At 45.1% G+C, this 22,470-nt stretch overlaps 2 protein-coding genes across 8 annotated transcripts in view; one reads left to right on the top strand and one right to left on the bottom strand.

Annotated features, from left to right (window-relative positions):
* Window positions 1-12,151, top strand: part of TUBGCP4 (tubulin gamma complex component 4) — a 41,651-nt gene extending 29,500 nt beyond the window's left edge. Inside the window, exons 10-18 of the mRNA XM_061395062.1 lie at window positions 2,042-2,092; window positions 2,503-2,608; window positions 4,711-4,818; window positions 5,234-5,372; window positions 7,470-7,647; window positions 8,069-8,203; window positions 9,661-9,777; window positions 10,397-10,536; window positions 11,163-12,151. Of these exons, the coding sequence (XP_061251046.1) occupies window positions 2,042-2,092; window positions 2,503-2,608; window positions 4,711-4,818; window positions 5,234-5,372; window positions 7,470-7,647; window positions 8,069-8,203; window positions 9,661-9,777; window positions 10,397-10,536; window positions 11,163-11,175 (987 nt within the window). The 3' untranslated portion in view covers window positions 11,176-12,151. The remainder of the gene's footprint in view (window positions 1-2,041; window positions 2,093-2,502; window positions 2,609-4,710; window positions 4,819-5,233; window positions 5,373-7,469; window positions 7,648-8,068; window positions 8,204-9,660; window positions 9,778-10,396; window positions 10,537-11,162) is intronic.
* Window positions 9,193-22,470, bottom strand: part of TP53BP1 (tumor protein p53 binding protein 1) — a 94,096-nt gene continuing 80,818 nt past the window's right edge. For 6 of the 7 annotated variants that reach the window (XM_061395035.1, XM_061395041.1, XM_061395039.1 and 3 more), the window contains 7 exons: window positions 20,883-21,074; window positions 20,252-20,467; window positions 18,377-18,592; window positions 14,885-14,979; window positions 14,219-14,418; window positions 13,575-13,720; window positions 9,193-13,201 (listed from right to left, as the gene is read on the bottom strand). In XM_061395035.1, coding sequence (XP_061251019.1) covers window positions 13,014-13,201; window positions 13,575-13,720; window positions 14,219-14,418; window positions 14,885-14,979; window positions 18,377-18,592; window positions 20,252-20,467; window positions 20,883-21,074 — 1,253 coding nt within the window. In that variant the 3' untranslated portion in view covers window positions 9,193-13,013. The remainder of the gene's footprint in view (window positions 13,202-13,574; window positions 13,721-14,218; window positions 14,419-14,884; window positions 14,980-18,376; window positions 18,593-20,251; window positions 20,468-20,882; window positions 21,075-22,470) is intronic. The other variant, XM_061395040.1, reaches the window with a different exon arrangement.

Below are 22,470 nucleotides of genomic sequence, written 5' to 3' on the forward strand. Positions count from 1 at the left end.
GATTTGAAATAGCTCCACTGGAATTCCATCACGTCCACTAGCTTTGTTCGTAGTGATGCTTTCTAAGGCCCACTTGACTTCACATTCCAGGATGTCTGGCTCTAGATGAGTGATCACACCATCGTGATTATCTGGGTCGTGTCTCTTCATTCTCTTAAGAGGCTTTCAAAGAGCAAAAGGTGTTGATTTTGATTAAGTCTAGTTTATCAATTTCTATGTATTTTGTGGTTCATGCTTCTGGCATTGTGACTGAGAAACCTTTGCATAACCCAGTGTCACAAAATTTTTCTATTTTCTTTTAGAAAACTTATAGTATTTAGTTTCAATTAGGTTCATAATCATTTCTAATTAATTTTTGTATGTGGTACAAGGTATAGATCAAGTTTTAATTTTTTGTATATGGATATTCAGTTGATCCAACATCTTGGTTCTTTTTATGATTTATTTTTGTTTATTTATATTCCTGTTATCCTTGCCTCTTAAACATATTTATAAAGAGTATTTTAAATTTGGGGGAAAAGCAAGAGGAGGGTTCCTAGTGACCTAGTGGTTAGGATTCCAGAGCAAATAAACTGTGATGCAGTTGCAACAGAAGCCTTGGCCAATCTTTTGGAGAGTTCTGAAGCTAGAATGGCCCTTCCAGAGATGTCCCAAATTGAGGTTAGAGGGCTAGGCCATTGTACCTCTGCATCTATCAGAAATTGGTTCCTCAGGAGGGAACCATGGGCACGGTAGCTCCCTTTAGCCAAAAGTGCCAGTAACAGATAGTACTCTGAACAGCTGGCGTATGGAATGTCTCAGTCTTACTGGGGAGATCTGGGTGGCTAACTATACTACCCACTCAGGCAGTTCTAAAACTTATCCAGTGTTATCTGCTGTTGCTGTTTAGTCAGTCTTGTCTAGCTCTTTGTGACCCTCTGAAATGTAGCCCACCAGTCTCCTCTGTCCATGGAATTCTCCAGGCAAGAATGTTGGAGTGGGTTGCCATTGCTTTGTTCAGGGGATCTCCTGACCCAGGGATTGAACCCACATCTTCTGCATTAGCAGGCGGATTCCACGACTGAGCCACCTGGGAAGCCCATGTCTGTCTAGTCTGTCACACCTCTTTTACACCTCCCGGGTCTAATTACTTTGACCTGTGTGCACACATTCCCCTGGGGAGGTCAGCTGTTGTGTATTGGAGAAGGGCCTAGTCTGTGTCAGTTCCAGTGAGAGAGGGCAGAGAGTAGGAACACCCAGGTAGGGATTCCAGGCACACTGAATCAACACCAATCACATCACTGGGCAAATCCTAGTAAGGATCCTTTGATGCGGTAATGGCCATGTAGTGGATTTTTTATATTCATCATCAAGCTTGCCAAATTCTCTTACTAGTTCTAATAGTTTATGTCAGTTCTCTTGGACTCTCTGCAGGTAGTGATATTATCTGACAATAGTAAGTTTTGTTTCTTCCTTTTCAATTATTTTTTTTTCCCATATTAGCAAATCTTTAGTACAATATTGAATGACTTTAAAAGGAATTTCTTCTAATGTTTTGCTGTGAAATAGGTTGTTTGCTGTGGGATTTTGGTATATACCCTTTATCAGAATAAAAAGATTTCCTTCTAATCTTTGCTTTCTAAAACTATCAACAGATGTTTTATCAAATGCTTTTTCTGCATCTGTTGAGGCAATCATGGTTTTTCTTTTTTAATCTTTAATATAGTTATTAAAGTTATTAACTTTAATAAGTTATATTCATATTAAAATTTTTTTTGAGATTGAAAAACATCAAAGTTAAACATTTGAGCCATTTAAAAATAGGCAGGTTCACTTTTTTTTTAATGTTCACAATGTTGTACAACCATCACCACTGTCTAATTCCAGAGTATTTCCATCTCATATTTTCTTACCTTTTAAACTTTTATTTCTGGGATTAACCCAGTGTGGTCATGGTATGTATACTTTTTTCAATACATTGCTGGATTTTCACAGAACCATTCTTTGTAGGAGTTTTCATTGTAATGAAACTTTGACCCTATATTGTTGGTTCTTCTCACAGCATCTCTGGAAGCTGATGGTGGAAGAGTCAGATTTACTGGGTCAGCTGAAGGTAATAGCTTAGCTCTTCTTTTAACTCTTAAAATGATGCTGGTGGTCAATGCCTTTATTCTCCAGCCTCTTCTGAGGGCACTGGTTGCCTATCCCGACTTCTAGAGTGGCTTTTTATGTCCTCATCCAGGTGGGTGGGCAAACTCCATCTAACACTACAGATTTACTCTAGCACAAAGCTTCGGCTGTTTACTTTCTTCTGGCATAATTGTGTTTTTGTTGAATAAGATCAAAGACACGCCAGTCACCCATTACCAAGTATGCTCCTTTAAAATGCCAAAACCCTATGTCCTTTTGTAAGCTGGAGTGAAACAGATGAAACTTGAAATTATATGCATAAATCTCTTAGGATAGTGAAGAGCTCCTGGCCTTGCTGGTTTACTGAATTAAAAATTGAAATTCTTTCTGCAGATCATTAAAGACTTTTACCTTCTGGGACGTGGAGAACTGTTTCAGGCCTTCATTGATACAGCTCAACACATGTTAAAAACACCACCCACTGCAGTAACTGAACATGGTAATCACCCTGGGGCCTGAGAATTACCAGCTTACTGAAGTCCCAGGGCTATAGGGGATGGCTTAGCTTGCTGCTGAACCATTTAGACCTGGTCCACATTTAAAGTAGCCTGGTGAGTTAAGAGTGTTTCCAAAGATAGAAGGCTGCTCAGGTATGCTCACACTGTTGTCACTGGGAACAGCCTCAGCTCGTGACCCTTCCTGGAAGAGGCGGTACAAGCCTTCAAACGACTTGTTCAGTTCATCTCATCAGATTATAGCCATATATTTCTTTAAGTCTGTATTGAATTTGTGACAATATTGCTTCTGTTTTGTTTTTTTAGCCTGGAGGCATGTGGGATCTGAGCTCCCTTACTGGGGATCAAACCTGCATCCCCTGCATTGGAAGATAAAGTCTTAACCACTGGGCCACTGGGGAAGTCCCTGTAGCCATATATCTCTTAAGGGACATATTAGGACGTTTTGTTTTGGCTGAGCCATGCAGCATGCTGAAACGTAGTTCCTTGACCAAGGATTGATTGAACCCCTGGTCCCTTCATTGGGAATGCAGTCTTAACCACTGAACCACCCAGGAAGTCCCCATATTGGGACTTATTGCCCCTTGTTGTATTAGAACTGTTTAGGTTGTCAGTGATGGAAAATAACCTCGGTAGAAGAGGGGAATTTATTTGCTATTGTATCTGTAACTCCAGTGGGAAAGGGTATTTGTTGTTGTTTTAATCACTAAGTCATGTCTCTTTTGTGACCCCATGGACTGTAGCCCACCAGGTTCCTCTGTCCAAGGGATTTTCCAGGCAGGAATACTGGAGTGGGTTGCCATTTCCTTTTCTAGGGGATCTTCCTGACCCAGGGCTCAAACCAGTGTCTCCTGCATTGAAAGGCAGATTCTTTACCACCGGGCCAATGAGGAAGCCCATGGGGATGTAGCTGGGCCTAAGAACCAGGGACTGCCAGGATTCTCTCACTGCTAGGATTGTCTGTGCCTCTTGTATTCTGATTGCCTTCCAGTCCCTTGTGGCCACATGGCCACCAGCAGCCCCCAGGAACATAGCTCACAGCGTCTGCTGGGGGAGTCAAACCTGGTCTCTCTGGTAGCAGGTTAAAGGATTCCAGGGAAGGGGTTTTGATTAATCCAACTAGATTGTACACCTGTCCCTGTATCAAAGAGGTCAGCCATGAAGATCTGTTTATTTGGGGACTTCCCTGCGGTCCAGTGGTTAAGATTCCATGCTTCCACTGCAGGGCTTACTGGTTTGATCCCTGGGGAACTAAAATCCCACATGGGTCACAGTGCAGCCAAAGAAAATGTCTCCTTCAATTAAGTGTTCACCCTTGACTGACAGGAAGGATAACCATTCCCATTTGAACTACATGAGAGTTGGGTAAGGCTGAGTGTCAAAAAAAAGGTGTGGGAGAGGTAGGAGAGAAAACAGGGTTACCATTTTTCTAGCTCTATAAAACCGCAGATGTCCACTGTACTTACATAGGGCTTTCTAGGTTGCAGGTGTCAGAAAACTCAATTCAAATCCCATCCACTTCCAATTCAAATTCACTTAAGCAAAGGAAAAAAGAATTTATTGATTCTCATAATTGAAAAAGCCACAGGTATGATGGCTCTAGGCAGTTTGCTCCAAGGCTCACCTGGCGCCTTCAGGGCTTGGTGCCATTCCATCTTTCGCCTCGGCCTTTTCTTCTGAAACAGGTCTCCTCTGTATGGTAGCAAGATGGCCTGTAACCAAGTTCACATCTTACTGACTCCGTTTATCTCAAAAAAAAAAGAGCTGCCCTCTTTCAGAATCTGAATAGAACCTCTGGATTGGCCTGGCTTGGGTCATATTCCTATCCCTAAACAGCATAATGTAACAAGATAGCTCACCACTGGGTCACCAGCCCCCGCTGGAACTACATGGATTGTTCTGGGCCAGGGTGATTCCTCAGGGAAAACCAGTATGCTCTTATTAGCAAGAGGAGAAGGAACGCTTGCTAGTCAGCAAAAGCAGCTGCTATTAGAGCTGGGCGGGCTAGGGGAAGAGATGGAAAGCCAGAGGAGCTGGGACGTGTGGCAGAGCCAGGCCTCCACTTGGCCCGTGTCCTCCTTCGCAGACGTGAACGTGGCCTTCCAGCAGTCGGCGCACAAGGTGCTGCTAGACGACGACAACCTGCTCCCTCTGCTGCACCTGACGATCGAGTACCACGGCAAGGAGCACAAAGGTCTGCCTTGCTTTCACGCGCCTTCTCTGCTCCTACCGGTCGTTGTCTCTTCTGCTTCCATCCACTTCTGCAGAAACCATATAATTTTGTACCTCAGAAATCACCTAATCCAGCGCCCTAATTTTACACAAAAGGGAAGTCAAGAGATGCTAAGAGACAGCCAGGCCATGGTTTTGTTTTCGTCATGCTGCTGGAATGGTCTGTTTATTTATAGCCGCCATTCTTTACGGCTGAAAAAAGAACCCCTGTGAAAGATCTCCTGCAAGAACCCCGCACGGGCGTCTCCTTGCCCCCTACAAGTCCTTTTGTGTGCCCTCTCTGCTTCTCACACTGCCGGCTCAAGCGAGCGCTCATCTCTCACCTTGTTGAAACTCTGGTTCTAGATGAGCAAAGTCATCTTCTCTGTTCTTAACAGATGCTCCTCAGGCAAGAGAAGGGCCTTCTCGGGAAACTTCTCCGCGGGAAGCCCCAGCATCTGGCTGGGCGGCCCTGGGTCTCTCCTACAAAGTGCAGTGGCCACTACACATTCTCTTCACCCCTGCTGTCCTGGAAAAGTGAGTATTTCTGAGTTTCTCACAGGTAATGATTATCCAACTTAATTCCACGGAAGAAAGTATCAGGAGTAGAACTGGTGGGAGCGAGAGAGCCAGCCGACGCTTTAACAGTCTGTAAATCAGGGGCTGTGAACTCGGATGCCTTCAGGAGCCGGAGACAACACTAGAAAGTGAGGCTGTACGTGTGAGACGGCAGTGAATGCTGCAATGACTGGGAGGGTCAAACCCTTAAAACCTTTTTTTTTTTTAATTGCAAAGTAAGGAGCAATTTGGGCTTCCCAGGCAGTGCAGTGATAAAAGAATCCACCTGCCAAAGCAGGAGACATGGGTTCATTCCTGGGTCGGGAAGATCCCCTGGATGAGGAAATGGCAACCAACTCCGGTATTCTTGCCAGGGAAATCCCATAAACGGAGGAGCCTGGCTGGCAACAGCCCACGGGGTCGCAAAGAGCACGCACACAAGGAGCAATTTACAGGCTGCCAGTGTGTGGCCTCTCCTCCTCCCCATGCCTGTACGCAAGCCTCAACTTCTGGGGGCAGAGCAGCTTAGGGTACGAGACACTATAGACATACACTGCAAAGACAGAGCTGATTCAGGGAGAAGACACAGAGCCACAGCCCCCCAGGTGAGCTGCCCGGACTCTCCTGAGAGCACCTGTAGGTCCCAGTCCACTTTTCTCCTCACTTCATAGGCTCCTAACACCCTTGAAGAAATCAAGCTCAGAAGTATTTTCTTAAACATTTTATTATGAAAATTCCCGAATGTAAACAAAAGTATGGGCTGTAACAAACTCCCACAGACACAGCGTCTATCTCCAGTAACCAGCCATGTCATGCTGTTTGATTCATCTCCTCTTTTTGGCCAGAGCCTTCTAAAGCAAATCCCAGTCATCATTTCACTCCACCACTATGCAATTGAAAAAAGGAACATTTTTTAACATAACTACAATGCCATTATCACACCCAGTAAAAGTAATAGTTCCATATTGAAGTTTCCCTTCTTACCTAAAACTTGTCTTTCTATGGTTGGGTTTGTTCAAATCAGAATCCAAACAAGGTGTATGTACTATTTTCAGTACATTGTTCCATTAGAAATAAAAACGTTTTAAAGCCACATGGAATCAGGTTCTTACGCAAGCCTCCCTGAGAATCGGTAAGAATAGGTAAATAAGCCTATTTCCACCAGGAACTGACTGCTCTTCCCATGCATCTTCTCAAGACAGGACTCAGCGTCAGGCAGCTGCTTTGAGCTCAGTGAGGGGAGCCTTGACTTTTTTAACTGAAGTGGAGTTGGCTTACAGTGTTGTTAGTGTCAGGTGTACAGCAGTGATTCATATTTTTCGTATTCTTGTCTAGTACAGGCTTTTAAAATACTGAATAGTTCCCTGTACTATACAGCAGGACCTTGTCTGTTTTGTATACAGCAGTGAGCATCTGTTAATCCTACCCTCCTCATTTATTCCCCCCTCCCCAGGGGGCCCTTAATTTTCTCTCTCTCCTGGTCTTCAGGGAGAATCACAGTAACCAAAATCCTTGGTTCCCAGCACATTCTTATTGGTCCATGCAAGGCCCTCCTCCCCTCCTTCTTACACACAACATAAAACCACTTCTAGAAGAAAACCTACTGCACTGACCCTAATGTCTGTCTACCTGTGTGGACCTTCTCAGCCCTGCTCCCTTGCCTCCCTCAGCCCTAAGTGACCACTATCCTAAACGCAATGTTTTCTATCGTGTTTATAGTTTTATAACATCTAAATATGTTCCCCCAAAGTACATTTTTTCTACTTAATTGGTTTTAAGCATTACCAAAAAGATATCAGGTTATATGTAGTCTGTGAATAAAAAAGGGAAACTGAAAAATCCTATCACTTGGGAGTCATTTTCTAATGTACAGCTAAAGTTTTTTTCATTTTGATGGCTGTGCAATTTTCCATCATAGAAATAAACCAGTTTCCCTGATCACGTTTCTAGCCATTCTGATGTCCTTCTTGCCTTCTGGGGACAGGTGGGTGGCACAGAGTCCTAGGGTCTGTCACGTGGGCGGAGGTGGGGGGGGGGGTGACGTTTTATCTTGAATGGTCTGGTGTTCCCGTCCAGGTACAACGTCGTTTTCAAGTACTTGCTGAGTGTGCGCCGGGTGCAAGCCGAGCTGCAGCACTGCTGGGCCCTACAGATGCAGCGCAAGCACCTCAAGTCCAACCAGAGCGACGCAGTCAAGTGGCGCCTCAGAAACCGCATGGCATTCTTGGTGGATAACCTGCAGTACTACCTCCAGGTCTGCATTGTGGGATAAGAAAGGGGTAGGAAAAAAACCCAGGTTGGCAGGAGTCGCTGAAGAAGAATCCTGCACTTGGTGAAAAACTGGGGTCTGAAAATCCGTGGATTATATCACTAGGGCTGTTTCTTGGGGGGCATTTTAGAGGAAAGTAGAAATAAGGACCTTGACTCCTCATTCTCCTTCATCCACTCAACAGTCATGCTGTACATGCCTGTTGAACCTAGTTTGCTGTAACTTCTGGGATCCCACAGGACTTAACCAAGTCAATCAGTGGAGGGAATGAGGGATAGGAGGGATCTGCCAAGACACTGGAGGTTGGTAGGGACAAAGAATTTCTATTTCATCACTCAGGCACCTTAATGTCCTTGAGTCCTTAGACTGAGCAGGGTACTAAAATGATTTGTGTAACTGTCTTAAGGTAGATGTGCTGGAGTCTCAGTTCTCACAGCTGCTTCATCAAATCAATTCGACCCGAGACTTTGAAAGCATCCGATTGGCTCACGACCACTTCCTGAGCAATCTGCTGGCCCAATCCTTTATCTTGTTGAAACCTGTAAGTAGAGCTGGCTGCTTCTAGCCTGATCACTTAGACACTTTGACTTGCCAGGATAGGGGGAACTGTCATTCAGCAGCTTTGTGGTCTCTGTCTAAACATTTTTAACAGTTTACAATGGACAAAAACTAAGAGGGAATACTAAAAAGGAACTTAAAATGTCTTTGAATTTCTGAAATATTATACCATAGGACCTGGTGAGCAGCTATAGATAATATATGCTTACCCCTCAGAAGGAAAGATTTTTGTTTCTTGTGGCATGTGGGCTCTTAGTTCCCCAGACCAGAGATCAAACCTGTGCCCTCGCTGTGGTGGAAGTGCAAAGTCCTAACCACTGGCCTGCCAGGGAAGTCCCAAGACCAAGAAGAATTTAAAGAAATTTTTAAAAAGCTTTTATGACACCATAGAAAGACTAATGAAAAGCACATAGAGTTTACTTTCTTAGCAACCTTTTGGATCAGGATGGACCAGTTTGGAACTTGTTTTCAGACAGCTAGAGTAGTGTTGTCTCTTACGTATGTGTGTGTGTGCCTGTGTACATACATATATCGTGTATCTCCTTTAGGGAGGTTATCCTCAACCTTGGCTCCACATGAGAATCTGGGAGCTTTTTAAAAAAAATCTAGGCCCCAGAGCACTTACATTAGTAGAACCCAGGTTCCAGTTGGCACCAGTCTTAGAAAGCGCACAAGCTGATTCCAGTTCAAGGATAAAAAAGGCAAAATGATTAAAAGGACCCCTAGTAGGGTTTTGTTTTCCTAGTACTTTCTGATAGAATAGTTATGCCTTATCTCTGACGGGAGCTAATCGGTCTTCCTCAGTCACACTCTTTTGTTTTGGTATTTGGGGCCATTTTTAAAGGAGAGTGAGCTCTATAGATGCCACTCTAGAGGGTTCTGTGAACTGGAAACCACCGAGAACACTGTGACAGGGAGACTGTCCTTAGGTGGTATGAGCGTCCTTGGGGAAAAGCAGAGTATCAGAGCAGGTGATCATCAGCAAATATTTATTGAGTGCTTACTGTATGCAAGGCACTGGGGATACAAAGAGGTATACGTCGTGGCTCTGCCCTTAAGGAGCTCACAATCTAGTTGGAGAAACAGGACTTACATACATCACAGATCAGTAACAACACGGGGGCCTGAACAAACGCCAAGTGAACAGTACACATAATACAGAGAGGGAAGCAAGGGGTTGCTCAAGGCTGCAGTGGGGAAGGGGGCGCCGCGGGGACGGGTACAAGCAGAGTGCCCCAGGCACGGGAGCAGCACTCAAAGCGAAGCTCAGCCTGGCGCACACTTGTGGGTCCGAGAGACGACGACGGATTTATTGTGGCGCAGGTGAGGTTTCGTGCAGGGTCTTTGCCCACAAGGTGGGAACAGGTTAGCTCTTATTGTCCCGAATCTTTCACAGATGTGTCTCCCTTTTTCTCCTAATGCCAACTGTTTCCTGGGTAGGTGTTTCACTGCCTGAATGAAATCTTAGATCTCTGCCACAGCTTCTGCTCACTGGTCAGTCAGAACCTGGGCCCACTGGATGAGCGTGGGGCTGCCCAGCTCAGCATCCTGGTAAAGGTGAGTCAGCCTGGCCACTGGCCGGGTGCAGCCCCGTCCAAGGGACACAGGTGGTTCTGCACGTGGGGGATCACGGTCTTTTCCCCAGTACACACACACACAAATAACAAGATACAAAGGTAAAAAATGTTCTATCAGTTTTTGAAGCAGGTATGTATGTGCTGCTTTGGTGTTCAAATGCAGTTAAGCCCCAAATGGTTTATGAAGCCACCAGATACACACTGGTTTTGTTCCTGCTTTCTAACATTCAACCTCCTTACTTCCTTGAACTAAACCCCCTATTTCACCAAGATTATAATTATCTGCCTGTAGCACAGGCAGGTCTATGTTATCTGAAAACACAGGTTCTCGCCAGCCCAGTACACAGCAGAATATACTCATTTAAAGCTGGCTGCTAAATTCCTACTGAGAATGAGAGTCCTTTCATAGGAAATTCTGTGTTCTGTGGACTCAGTACAAAGAATTCATTTTTGGAGTCAAGAAATGGGACTGTCGGCAGGCCAGTTAGTGCTGTAGGATTTTCAGGAAGACTTTTCCAACGCATCCCTTTTGCCCCCTTCATCCACATGGGCTGGTAGATCTAAGAGGAGTGACACAGCTTGAGCCCTTCTCTCTGCAGGGTTTTAGCCGTCAGTCTTCACTCCTGTTCAAGATTCTCTCCAGTGTTCGCAATCATCAGATCAATTCGGATTTGGCTCAGCTACTCTTACGACTAGATTATAACAAATATTACACCCAGGCTGGTGGCACTCTGGGCAGGTAAGAACAACCGCCTCTGGGGCACTCAGTGGATTGTGTGTGGCTTTTTAACAAATTGTAGAATTCCAGAGTTGGAAAGAGACTTTAGCCATTATCTAGTCCAAAGAAAGAAAGCAAGGCTTGGAGAAGAAAGCAAGCAAGGCTTGGAGAAGAAAAAGGCTGTGTCTGATCATCAGCAAAGATTATTTTCCAGTAGAAGTTTAAGTAAATACTTAAATTCCTGACACTGAGATGGACTTTAAATTCTTGGCTAAGTTGCGCACTGCTGTGCTGGGAGGCAGCATGGCTTCAGTTCCCAGTTCTGACGTGAGCCAGCTGCTCAGCCTTAATGCCCCTTACCCCTAGCCTCCTTGACCCTCAGAGCTTTTGCTTCTGAAAGGAGGGAACCACTGCTTCACACTCTAAACTTTTAAAAAATCATAGTGATAAAAAAAATCTAATAGATTCAGTGGTAGGTGGCTTCTCCAATGTCTGTCTCATTCAAAAAAGCACTTGCAGATTCCTCCTAAGTGATTTTAGCAAAAAGAGTTTTGAGATTGTCTAGATCACAGGTTGCCCCAATTCGTACTTTTTTGAAGAAAATCTCGGGAATGCATGATATATTGATGCAGCTTTTCTTTCTGTAGTTTCGGGATGTGAGAATTTCTGGTCCACAACCTGAAATAATCCCACTGCATTGTGACAGAAGATTCAAAACAAACATCCCCTTTCTCTCTCCGGCCTCCGTACATCTGCAGCTACTGGAAAAGCTCTGACTTCTCTCCTAGAAGCCATTACTGAACATCCACGGGTGCAAGTCCTTCCCCTGGTTCCTGTGTGGGAGGGGCCTCTGCCCCACCCCCGAGGAGTTCTCAACTCACCACGGAGGACTTGTAGCTTCGGCCCACCGCTAACCAGGCAAGGTCTGTTACGTTGGGAACGTTTGTTGGAGGTTACCTACTACATGCCTGGGTACTGTTCAAGCTTCGAAAGACAGCAGTAAGTTACACAGCTCAGAACATTATATGGCTCATGTGAAAAAGGAATTATAAATAGGTCAAATACTGGATGTTACCACCGAGCAAGAAAAACACCAGGTAAGCTAGGTTTCCCCACAGACCTCCTTTCCTCTTTCAGAAATTGAAATGGAGTCTCCCATCCTTAAGGGTCTTCAGCTGTGACTCTGAAGAATTCTACCAGTAACTTCCAGTTATTTCAGAATGTTAAGAAGGTAATTCTGCTGCTGACAATGTATTTTTTTAACAAAGGAAAAAGGGTCCTTAAGGAAAAAAAATATTAAGATTTCGAATACTGAAAGATGCAGGTCTGATTATCCCTTATTAGAAGAACCACAGGAGTAATATGCCCAGCCATCACTGATAACCATCAATCTTCATATCAGTAAGAGCCAAAATAAATCTGCATTGGACAACTGCCTCCAAACTGAAAGGTAATTCTGGCTTCAGTGTGTAGCCACTCAATCTGGCCCTTGTCCATCCCTACATCTTCTACCACATATAGACGTTTATTCCCTGAAACTGTCAGCTAAAGATGACCCTTCCACTGCTGCCTCTGGAGCACAGGTTAGCATACTATGGCCAGCCTGTTTTTGTAAATAAAGTTTTATCGGCACACAGCCACGTTCATTTGCTTACCTATTGTCTACGGTTGCTCTCATGCCATCATAGCAAAGGTGAGTAGTAGTGACACGCCAAATGGCCCACAAAGCCTAAAATATTTACCGTTTGCAGGGGGAAAAGAAGGTGTTAGAGATTTAAGCCTTGATTTAGAGAATGAGAAGACATTTAACAGGGATGATGCTAGAAGTAGAAAAGGAACAGCTTCCGACTGTGACAGTAATAAAATTCTGACCTCTGACTAGAGCTGCTAACATTTTCAAGTGTTACCACTGTTTCTCATGTTTATCCTTGCAGCAAGTCATCAAGTTTACAGGCACCAGCCATTCACAACAACTGGTCCTTTTTAGCTTTGAGAGTATAGCACCCACAAGTCAGCTGTAAGTAAATTCAACTCTAAAGAGATTTCTTTTTCACTGCCAGAAAACTAAGATATGTGCCCAATCCAACTCAGCTTTTGGGACAACTATAATCTGCGCCTATTATAAAATCAGATTTTGGGAAGTACTGAATTTTAGACAACCCAGATTAATCTTCTGACAGTGATACCACAGAAAACTATAAAAAACTCACTGTCTTTTCTTGACCCACTGTCCTACAGCAAACAAGTCCACTTGAAAACAGCAGTTACTGTGTTTGTCTTGCTATTTGTTCTGAGATTAAGCTCAAAGAAATGGATGAAGAAATCCCAGTTACTACAACCAAAGAGATTCAACATTTATTTTATCATAAAAGTCCAGCAAATAAAACTATATACAAGATCCATGCAAGGAATCCAGTTACACACAAGACACATTTAAAACCTGGTTAAAACACAATCGCCACAACAGCAGGGAATAAAACCGGTAAGACCAAGTATCCTTAGTGAGAAACATAATCGTGTTTATATTTTGGATGCTGCTTGAATCCAATCCTCTCCCCAACAATGAGGCACTGGATCACCCACTCTTGTGACACCACAGGGAGCTGCAACGCTTCAGCACACTTCAGCACCGAGGCTGGGCATGAGGGGTCCGTCACCACCACGTCAAACACCCCTAAAGCAATATCTGCAGGGGAAGGTGGACGAGGAAAGGAGACTCAATTTAGCCCTCCAGTAAAAAGACAGGTAAGCCTTCTCACCAGTATATCCCACTATGCCCAAATTAAATCCCTTCAAGTCAAACACGGTGCCACTGATCACAAGCACAGTGGAAAGCTGTGCTCACTGCATGCTGGCCTTCTGTTCAGCAAGTACACAGTGGACACCAAGAGGAGCACCAACAGCCCAGTGCTTCACTCACGGTGGCTCACCTCGTGAAAGCACTATTTTTCTTCTCTTGGACTGACTGTGTGTGTTTCTGTCAGGCCTGAGACTTAGAGCACCAGGCCTCAGAGCTACAGACATCCTTGGCTCAATAACAACACACACTTTCCAGGTACCTTTGTTATGGGCACTTGAATGGTGCTGCTTCACAGAGGCTGCCCCCCCAGTCATGAGGATCTCGGACCAAAGCTCCAGGAAATTCTGCTGTTGGTCTGATACCAAGAGTACCTTCAGATTCTGGAAAGGGTTTTCACGGGGTTGCCTATGGAGGAGTCGGAGAAACAGCATGATAAATAATACCCAACGACAGCCTTTCTGCAGAGAGACTCGGGTACATGTGAATGCTTTCAAAAGCCCTGCTGAGGGTGTCACCCCCTTCCCTCTTTCTTTGAATGATGTGTCTTCTCTGGGATCCTGACCTTCTAATCTACCCCTTCTGATTTCCAGATTTATCCTGAGCCCCAAAAATCAGTCAAATCACGTTCCTGGGTCTATATTTTTAAGCTTAAAACTTAGTCCCCTCACCTGACAAGTTGAGAATATTGAATCTACATGAAAATCTCACATGTTTTTAAAAAGGTCCCTAACCATATACTCTAGGAAAACAAACTAAATTACAAAAATAATCTCAAACCCAAATTCTGTCATGTATCCTATGATTGTTCCAGTTTCTAGAATACTTACTTTCCCACAGATTCTTCCCCTCTGGAAGCTTGCTATCTTCCTGTCTGCTGTTCTAGACAGGCTCACAACTACTCACCAATCCAGAATCCTTTGCTCCTCAAGGCTGTACCCAGCTGGCAGCAGGTAATTGCGGTAATTCTGGAGCTGGTTGGCATGGCAGCTGTCATGGACCCAAACATGAGACACACAAGGAATCCCACTGGCAAGGCACAGGAAGTACTTCCGGGTTCGACAATGCTGATCCGCAATTAGGAGACACTGGTAGGCTGTGTTACACTGGAAGAAAAGGCATAAAACCAGTGGGTCTGGTGATGACTATGGAAAGCTGCTTAACAGCTTCCTTAATGAGTCACAGAAAACAGAGTTGAACACCTCCCGATACTATCCAAAATGTGACTGAGTCTATTCTCCTACCCAAGCAGCTTCCTGCCTCACCTGCAGCTTTCTGGGGGTCTAAGTCCTCAAGGGACAACCACACCCCATATATTTAGCCAGTACCATGAAAAAGATTTCTGTTAAACACAAATTTTCATCTGCTTTTGTCCCAGCAACAGAACCAATGCTATTAAATGTAACCCAAGATTCTGACTTCTCTTCCTTGTACACAGTAAAAGTTCTATTTTATGCAACATTTTGGCAGTGTCTCAGTTCCCAAAATCTCTACCATCCAGCCGCTGCTCAGTCCAGCAAGTGGACTTGCATTACTGCCTCCCCTGGGAAGCTATACAAAGGAACGCCTTACCTGGGCTTCATTGAAGTCTTCGAGAATGTAGCCAGCTCCTGCTCGAAGCTGGCATTCTGTGTACTGCTTGTTGAAAGGAGGAATTTCTAAATATTCTATTAAAAAACATAACCAAGATGATAATCACTACCAGTTGGTTCATTTGCTACTTTGCTTCTTACTGTCCTCTTTCTTACTTCCCAGTTACTTCCACAATACTGTATCCCCAAAACAGGTAAAGGGCTTCCCCGTGGGCCAGAAAGACCTGTCACGAGGCCTATGAAATGCTGCTCAAAAAAGGGACAGGAGCAGGAAGGGTGGGGAAGATGAGAAATGGAGGCAGGTCCTAGACCTGAGAACAGCAAAGGTCTCTGCACTAAGATCGCGCCCAGGGACTGCGCCTGGGGACCAATGCACCCACTCCCCACCCTGCTGCCCTCCAGCCTGAGTAACCCTTACCATCAGCAAGTTCTTCCTGCTGTCTGCCCTAATCTCTCTTGCAGACTAAACCTATTTCCTCTAATTCTGCCTTCTGTGGAGATGAAGAATGGCCAATTAGCACTTTTTATAATAAAGCCTTCAAATGTGCCCTTCATCCACATTTTACTCCCTATCCAGTAAAACTCTGATAAACCAAAATGCTCAAAGAAAATGGGGTTTGTAAAATATAATTAACTGGAGGTTAGCCAGAAGGGCCTAATTCAACCTTTTATTGCAAACTATCTACCTCTGACGATCCTGAAGTAGCTCAGGACACTGAACATCAGTGACTGCTCTACATTCTTGAGAGTGAAGCAGAAGTTATGAGAGATGAGGCTGAAGCTGTAATGACCCTAGGCAATTAGAAATTGCTTCTTTTGACCAATATCTGAGACTTTTCTTGTCATCTGCTCCTCTCATATATAAATAACACTTAAAAAAAAAAAAAAGACACTAGAGATTTTATTGAATTAGGAGCGTTTGGAGAAATTTAAGTTCTAATGGACTTATCACAAAAAAAAATCAAATGTATAAAAAGTTCAGTGCCAGGACCACTCCCTCCCCCAACTCATACCTGAAGGAGAACCTGCTGGAACAGAACCCCCGCCACCAGAGGCCGCCCCACCCTTTGGGGCCCTCCCTGCCAGAGCTGCTCATGCAGTATTGAGGCCCCAAACCCAAGCCTCTGCTCAGGTCTGACTGACCAGCCTATTTGCTTCCATTGCTCTTTTCTTGATTGAGCATTCTCCATATTCTTGTCAGAATGAAAACTCAAACTAGAAACTAATTGGCTGTAAGAAACCCAGAATCCAGCAAGACTATTTCTCAGTTTTGCCCTGGCATCCTTGGCCCTTATCAATAAATCATGTCACACTTTTTGGCACCAACACTCTACTGCTGAGTCACTGCCAAGACCCCCAAGGTCCTTTATTTTTCTCAAGACTTCTATTTTATGTCTACTTATCTAGAACTGTTTCTAGTCCTGACCTGTTTAGCTTTTAATCCCCATCTGTATTTCCTGCATTTGTGTAATCAAATATTACCCTACCTCAGCAGTCCATTTCTAACTTTTCTCAGTTTGGATTTAATTTTATTTCTGACTGCATGAGTGGCCCTGGTCAATCAGAGGCTAAAATGAACAGATTTTTACTGCATCATTTGAATCAAGGATGAAGGTACCTAACTCTGAAGTCAATCCCTGTGGCTGATGGGTCCCTAATAATGTGCCACCTAACAAGATCAGATGCCGTATTCTTAACTCGTTACTAAATACGTCTCACAAGATGGATTCAAATATTTTACTGAGCTCCTGATACAAATAAAAGAGATTCCTGGTTATCTGCAAGACATATCACATAGTTTCTTAAAAGCTAATTAGTAAAGGACTGTTCTGATACAAATGTCCCCTGCTTCCTGAGATCATGGAATCTCTAAAATATACTATATACCAAAAATATCAAAGATTCTGGTACTGCTGGAGCAATGTGTAAGGATAAAGGAGCAACATAAAGCAGACATTCATCGTAACTACATTTTCCACAACAAACATGGCCGGCTCCCTCTAAAAAAAAGGTCCAAATTCCTCCTCACTTGAGACAAAACCTATCCCTCACTCATGCTTTATAAGAATGAGATTAAAAATATTTGATATATCTGCAAGAGGGGATGGAAGGAATTCTCAGGTTTATAAGATCTCACGCAGGCTCACAGATTTTTAAGGAATCTGACAGTCTGCATCTCATACCAAAGCAAGTTTTCTTAGGCATTCTGTATCAATCAACAAAACATCTGGAGAGCTGCATTGTGAAGTCCCAGTCTAGGAAAGGGCTAGGAGCGTGCTGGAGAATGAAGATTAGAGTCCAGCAATATTGTGAAAGCAAAAGAAAACAAGACCACAAGCATGGTTCTGATACCCTGACACACCCAATCACGATCCAAATCACACTAAATCCTTAGCTAGGAAACCCTTCACATACCTGAATTCTGTCTGAAAAACTAGGCCTAGATCACACTCTTGAAACCCATCCACTGGACACGTGCTCTCACACCCTAAAGCCTCAATACTGATAACCATTTATGTATCTCCAGATAGTATACACTTCAACCGCAATTCCCTGACCACCCTCCCCATGTCCCCATACAGATCTCCACAGAGCTGTGGCTGGTGAGATGTAGTTTTGGTTAATTAGGAAAATCGGCCACACACCTGAAGTGCCAATCCCAGATCTGCAGCTGGTGCTGTCTTCTGATAACCATGTTCCCCAATTCGATTTCCCTCCTGCAAGGCCCAGCGCTGGTGAGCGGTCTAACTTATACAACATTGTTCCACTTGGACTGTCAGCCCCGGCAGACACACACGGATACTGTGCTGCCGTCACTTAATTACAATGTATGTTTGTACCTGCCCAGCTTTCTCACCTGGATCACACACTCTTTAGACAGGTGAAATAATTTTTACCTCTCCCCACTGCAGCCTTCACTCAGACCCTAAGAGACAACCCAGATGCAATGTGTAAGGTTTAAGGTTGAAGAGACGTACAAGAGGTGAAAAGGCCTAGAGGCTGCTTCTCTGAAATCATCTGGGACCCTGAGCCCACCCTTCCTAGTCTGACACACAGACTCAAGGGAACGAACTTCATTCCCACATGTCTTCTTGGGCCCAGAGAAAACCAATGGGAAGGGTGACAGGGCATTCAGAAATCTGACTGTACTGCACAAAATGGAGTTTAAGTCCCAAGTCCACCATTACTGTGGATAAAAAGCAATTATTTGACCGCTCCTAGCTTGTTTTCTCATCTGTAAAATGGATAAGACCTATCTCCCATCTGCCTCTCAAGGACTATTTTGAGGAACTGCTACGAGAAATTCTGAGAGTAGTCTATAAACCACAAAGCAAGCAGGGTTAAACTAGTTTTCTCTGACTCTGACTCCAGTTGCCACGGGCCCTGCCTCCTCGACATGGTTCGTAAAGTGAATGGAAAGGAAGGACGAGCACATGGGTGTGAGAGCCCCCAGGGCTTCTTAGGGCCTTACCCTCCTCTTCCTCGCTGCTTCCTGTAGGACCATCTGGCAATTTGGAGCGGCTAGCCAACTTGTCGCTGGTCGTGGCCATGGTGAGGAGGAAGGCATAGCCCAAAAACAAGGTCTTGTTGAGGGGCAGAGGCCCTCTCTGCTCTTCCAGGGCAGAGGGCTCACCCAGGTTGTCGCCACTCTCACAGGGGCTCACAAACTCTCCTGCCCCCACCGCACCTGGGAAGGACAGAGGCACAGGGTACAGACCGTGGCCTGGGCACAACAGGGTGGGCAGGCAATGCCTGCGGAACTTTTTTGAGCTATTAACCAAAGACCATCCTATGGCCAACAACCTGAAAACAAACTCACAAGGCAGAGGGCAGTCCAGTGGTTCGAACTCCATGAATTCATTGCCAAGAGCCTGGTTTCAATCCCTGGTTGGGGAACTAAGATCCCGCAAGCCATGCCACTTGGCTCAAAAAAAAAAAAATTTTGTTTTAACAGTGCAGAGGAATTCTATGTATTTAAATTTTACAGTCATAACAATGTATACATTGTTTTCCCAACTAGCACTGTTTTTATAGAGCCAAATCAAAAACTTCTGAAGTCACCTGAAGAAAAGGTGATTCTAACACAAAGTAAAAGTGAAAAATGACTGGAAACCTTCAGCCCACATTCCCTGCCTAGTGCTCTGAGGCAGCCTTTAAAAAGGTGGGTTCATTTAAAAGAAATGTCCCCAGCAGATACTCCCCCCGTCCCTGACCCTCACCAGAACAGTGCACAGAATCCTTGGTAATAAAGTGCTTTTACATGTCGACAGAACCGTATCAACCAGTTTCCAACACCTGGGAGTGGGACGTGAACCGGCCAGTCCAGGACTCCCAGAACACCCATGCTTGGTGCCCCAGGAAGTCCTCGAGGAAACAAGCAAATACCTGGCATGGAGAAGCCGAATCCTGGCTCATTGGGAGGCTAAGATGACAGTCAGGTTATGCCTCCCTAAAACAAAACCAGCAGCAAGAGAACAGTCTGATGTAGCATGCACAAGCCTGGACTTCACAGCCAGACTGCCTAAGTCTGATTTCTGGATGACTGTGTCACCTTGGGAAGTAAACCAACATTCTGCCTTAGATTCTTCAACTAAAAAATGAATTCCAGCACCTGTAACTCACAGACACTGTATGAGGTAAAATGTATGAAGCACTGAATTCCATGCCTTACATACCCTGAACCACAGCAGATATTTAGATACGGAGAAGACACAGGAAACAGAAGTGCCAGGCGCCAGGACATGCGACGACAACCAACTTCCTCAGTTTGCTAGACTAAGACAGCGCCCTGGGGCAGACACTGCAGACCCTGCCTCTGTGTCTCCAGCATCCACAGAGGCCGCAGCTGGGTCACAGCACACACCCAGTGAACAACAGATGGACTGAACTTCTATAAACACGCAGCTTGAGGGGCTGGAAAGGGGTTGTTTGGGGGTTAGTGTGGAAAGGGGAGACACAGGCTAAGGTAGCAGCTTTTAATAGGACATGTGGGAAAGCCAGAGGGCCCTGAGCATAAGGGAGGGGGCAGCAGAGCTTCCAGAGGAAGACAGTGCCAGATAAAGGAAGAGGTCCAAGAAAAACTGCACCTCCTGTGAGTCTGCCTAAAATCCATTACATTTCTTCTCCCTCCCAGAACCAACACAGGCATCGAGGGATGTTTCCCATCAAAGCCTGCCTTCCTTTCTGGTACCAGACTGGGCTCTGCTGGGAGATGGAGAGGTGGGCGTGTGCGGGCGCCGACTCCGTGATCAGGAAGGAGCCCCTGCTTGTGCCAGGCTCCACCTCTCCAGCAGCTGACCCTGCATTCCGAGGTCTGGGAGAGAACAGGGTAAAAGGGAGCACTCACCAGGTTTCACAGTGGCAGATTTCCGGCCTCGCTTGGCAGGGGACCGCTCCTCTTCAGAAGTGACAAGCTTTCTTTTGCCCGAGGGGACCCCCGTGGCGGCACGAGGGCTCTCTGTGACCTTTCGAGTCGGGGTTGTACTGCTGCTGCTGGAAGTGGTGGGGGTGGCTGGGGAGTTGATGTTACTTCGCCGTTTCCGTTTTCCTTCCACCAAATTGTCTGCGATACAATGAGCCAAAGGCAAGTCATCTCCTATGACGGTCTGAGGCCATGACCTCTAAGAAGCTGATTGCAGCCTGATTTAAAAACCACCACACCCTCTCCTCCACCTCCCACATGAGCAGGAAGCCTCTGCCGAGGCCACCATATTTTCTGTTTCAGCTTCTGCCATGACTAAAGTGTGTTTGGTCCTTTATAGAACTGGGGAAGCCAGAAAAATCTGAGGACTTACTATTGGGTCCTGGCAAGAAAACAAGAGATATGCAGTGGCTCCCAATATGAGAGTTCATTTCCATCTCATAAACCACAAAGGAGTAAGACTGAGGGAAGCTTTACAAACTGCTCGAAAGCCACCACTCTGCCCACAAGCAGGCCAGGGGTCCGTCGGCAGTAGTTCAGGAAGCCAGGGTCTTACCTAAGCTGATGTCTGCTGCCTTGGTGAGGGGCGTTACTGCCTCATACGGGCCCAGGCCATACTGCTCTCTCAGCCTGTTTCCTTGCTCCAAGGACAAGATGACAGCCATCCGCTTATACCACTTCCTTTGGCCCTCTTTTTCAATGCTGTAGTACAGCTCTCCAGACTCCTTCCTGTGCCCTTTTACCACTCCTGGGTGAAGGGGGAAAAAAACAAAAAAGCAGCTTGTTTAGGTTGCTCGGCATCTATTCAGAGCAGGCCTGAAGCAGGGAGTCACAGGAGGTCCAAGAAAGGGCTGAGGTTAGGACTGAGCAAACTCCTAGCCGTCAAGCCCACACACCACCACCACTCAGGGATTGGAACGTGCAGGTTCCCAGCAGCAGGAACCCTCTAGTTATAAAATTGTTTCCTAAAGCCAGCCTTTATGGGTTGTTAGCAATTCAAATGGTTCTCAAAATGAAATGCATGTGGTTTCTTAATGGTCCCATTATAACTTACTAAACCTTTCCTTCTTCGTTTGTTTGGAGGCTGGGTGGTAATTCTTGAGTTAAGTCACAGATGAAAGATGACATCATTTCAAGAGAAAGCACGAGTCTGTGTAGCAAAATCGAAGTAGAAATACAGAGCAGAGAAAGGAAGGAAATCAATCCTGCCTCTCCTCCATTATCTGCTTCTCTGATCTTGCTCTGATTCGGGACCTAAAGACAAGGCCTCCAGACTAAAAGGAACTCAGTGTGGGGCACAAAAGCACATTGGGCTAGAATTCAGGAGACCTGAGTCTAGGCCTAATTCTGCTGCCACCAAGCTGTGTGATCGTGGGCAAGACCCGTTTCCAATGCTAAGAAAAAGATACCTATGTAAAGATAAATACAAATATAAAAACAGGGCACTAATGTGAATACTTTCTCATTCCTATGAAGAGAAAAATCAATGTATTCTCTCCTGTTAGCCAGTGCTTGAATGAAGGGCTAACAGAAACCCAGAGCATGTACCAAGGGGGAAAAAAAAAAGGAAGAAAGCAGGCCTTGGTTCTCTCCTTATCTCTGCCACAGAATCACTCGCTCTGCCCTTGCTTGTTCATCTCCTGGCTTAAATCTCTACCACCACACTAAATCCTCAAGAGCACAAAGAAGGCCAAGGTCAAGAATACCCTTCACACTCATGAAGAGGCCTAGTCTAACACCCGCAGACAGCCTCAATAAATGGGGCCGAGTCCCCTTCCCCTGAATGGCACAACGCACGCAGGATAGAGAACCGGCTCTGTCTTAAGAGGGCCTAACATGGACTTCCAAGAGAGGCTTTACACTGGAAAGAGGAACAAATACATTTGACACAAACAATGTAAGTCACAGGCCATAAAAGATCTCAATCCATGTGCTACTGATGCTAAGTGAAGCTAAGTGTTACCCAGAACTAGAAGGTGAGGTGGTTCATTTAACAATGAAATAAAGCAGCAGACAGCAAACCACTGAGGAGTCCAAACACAACAAAGTCTGAAGAGACTTCAACTGACGCATTTTTGCCCACTGTACCCAATCACTGTTCCAAACAACCCTCATTAAAGAATGTTTTTAATGACAAACTCAAT

This window comes from Bos javanicus, chromosome 21 (genome assembly GCF_032452875.1).
Source record: "Bos javanicus breed banteng chromosome 21, ARS-OSU_banteng_1.0, whole genome shotgun sequence".
In the NCBI taxonomy this organism is placed as follows: domain Eukaryota; kingdom Metazoa; phylum Chordata; class Mammalia; order Artiodactyla; family Bovidae; genus Bos; species Bos javanicus.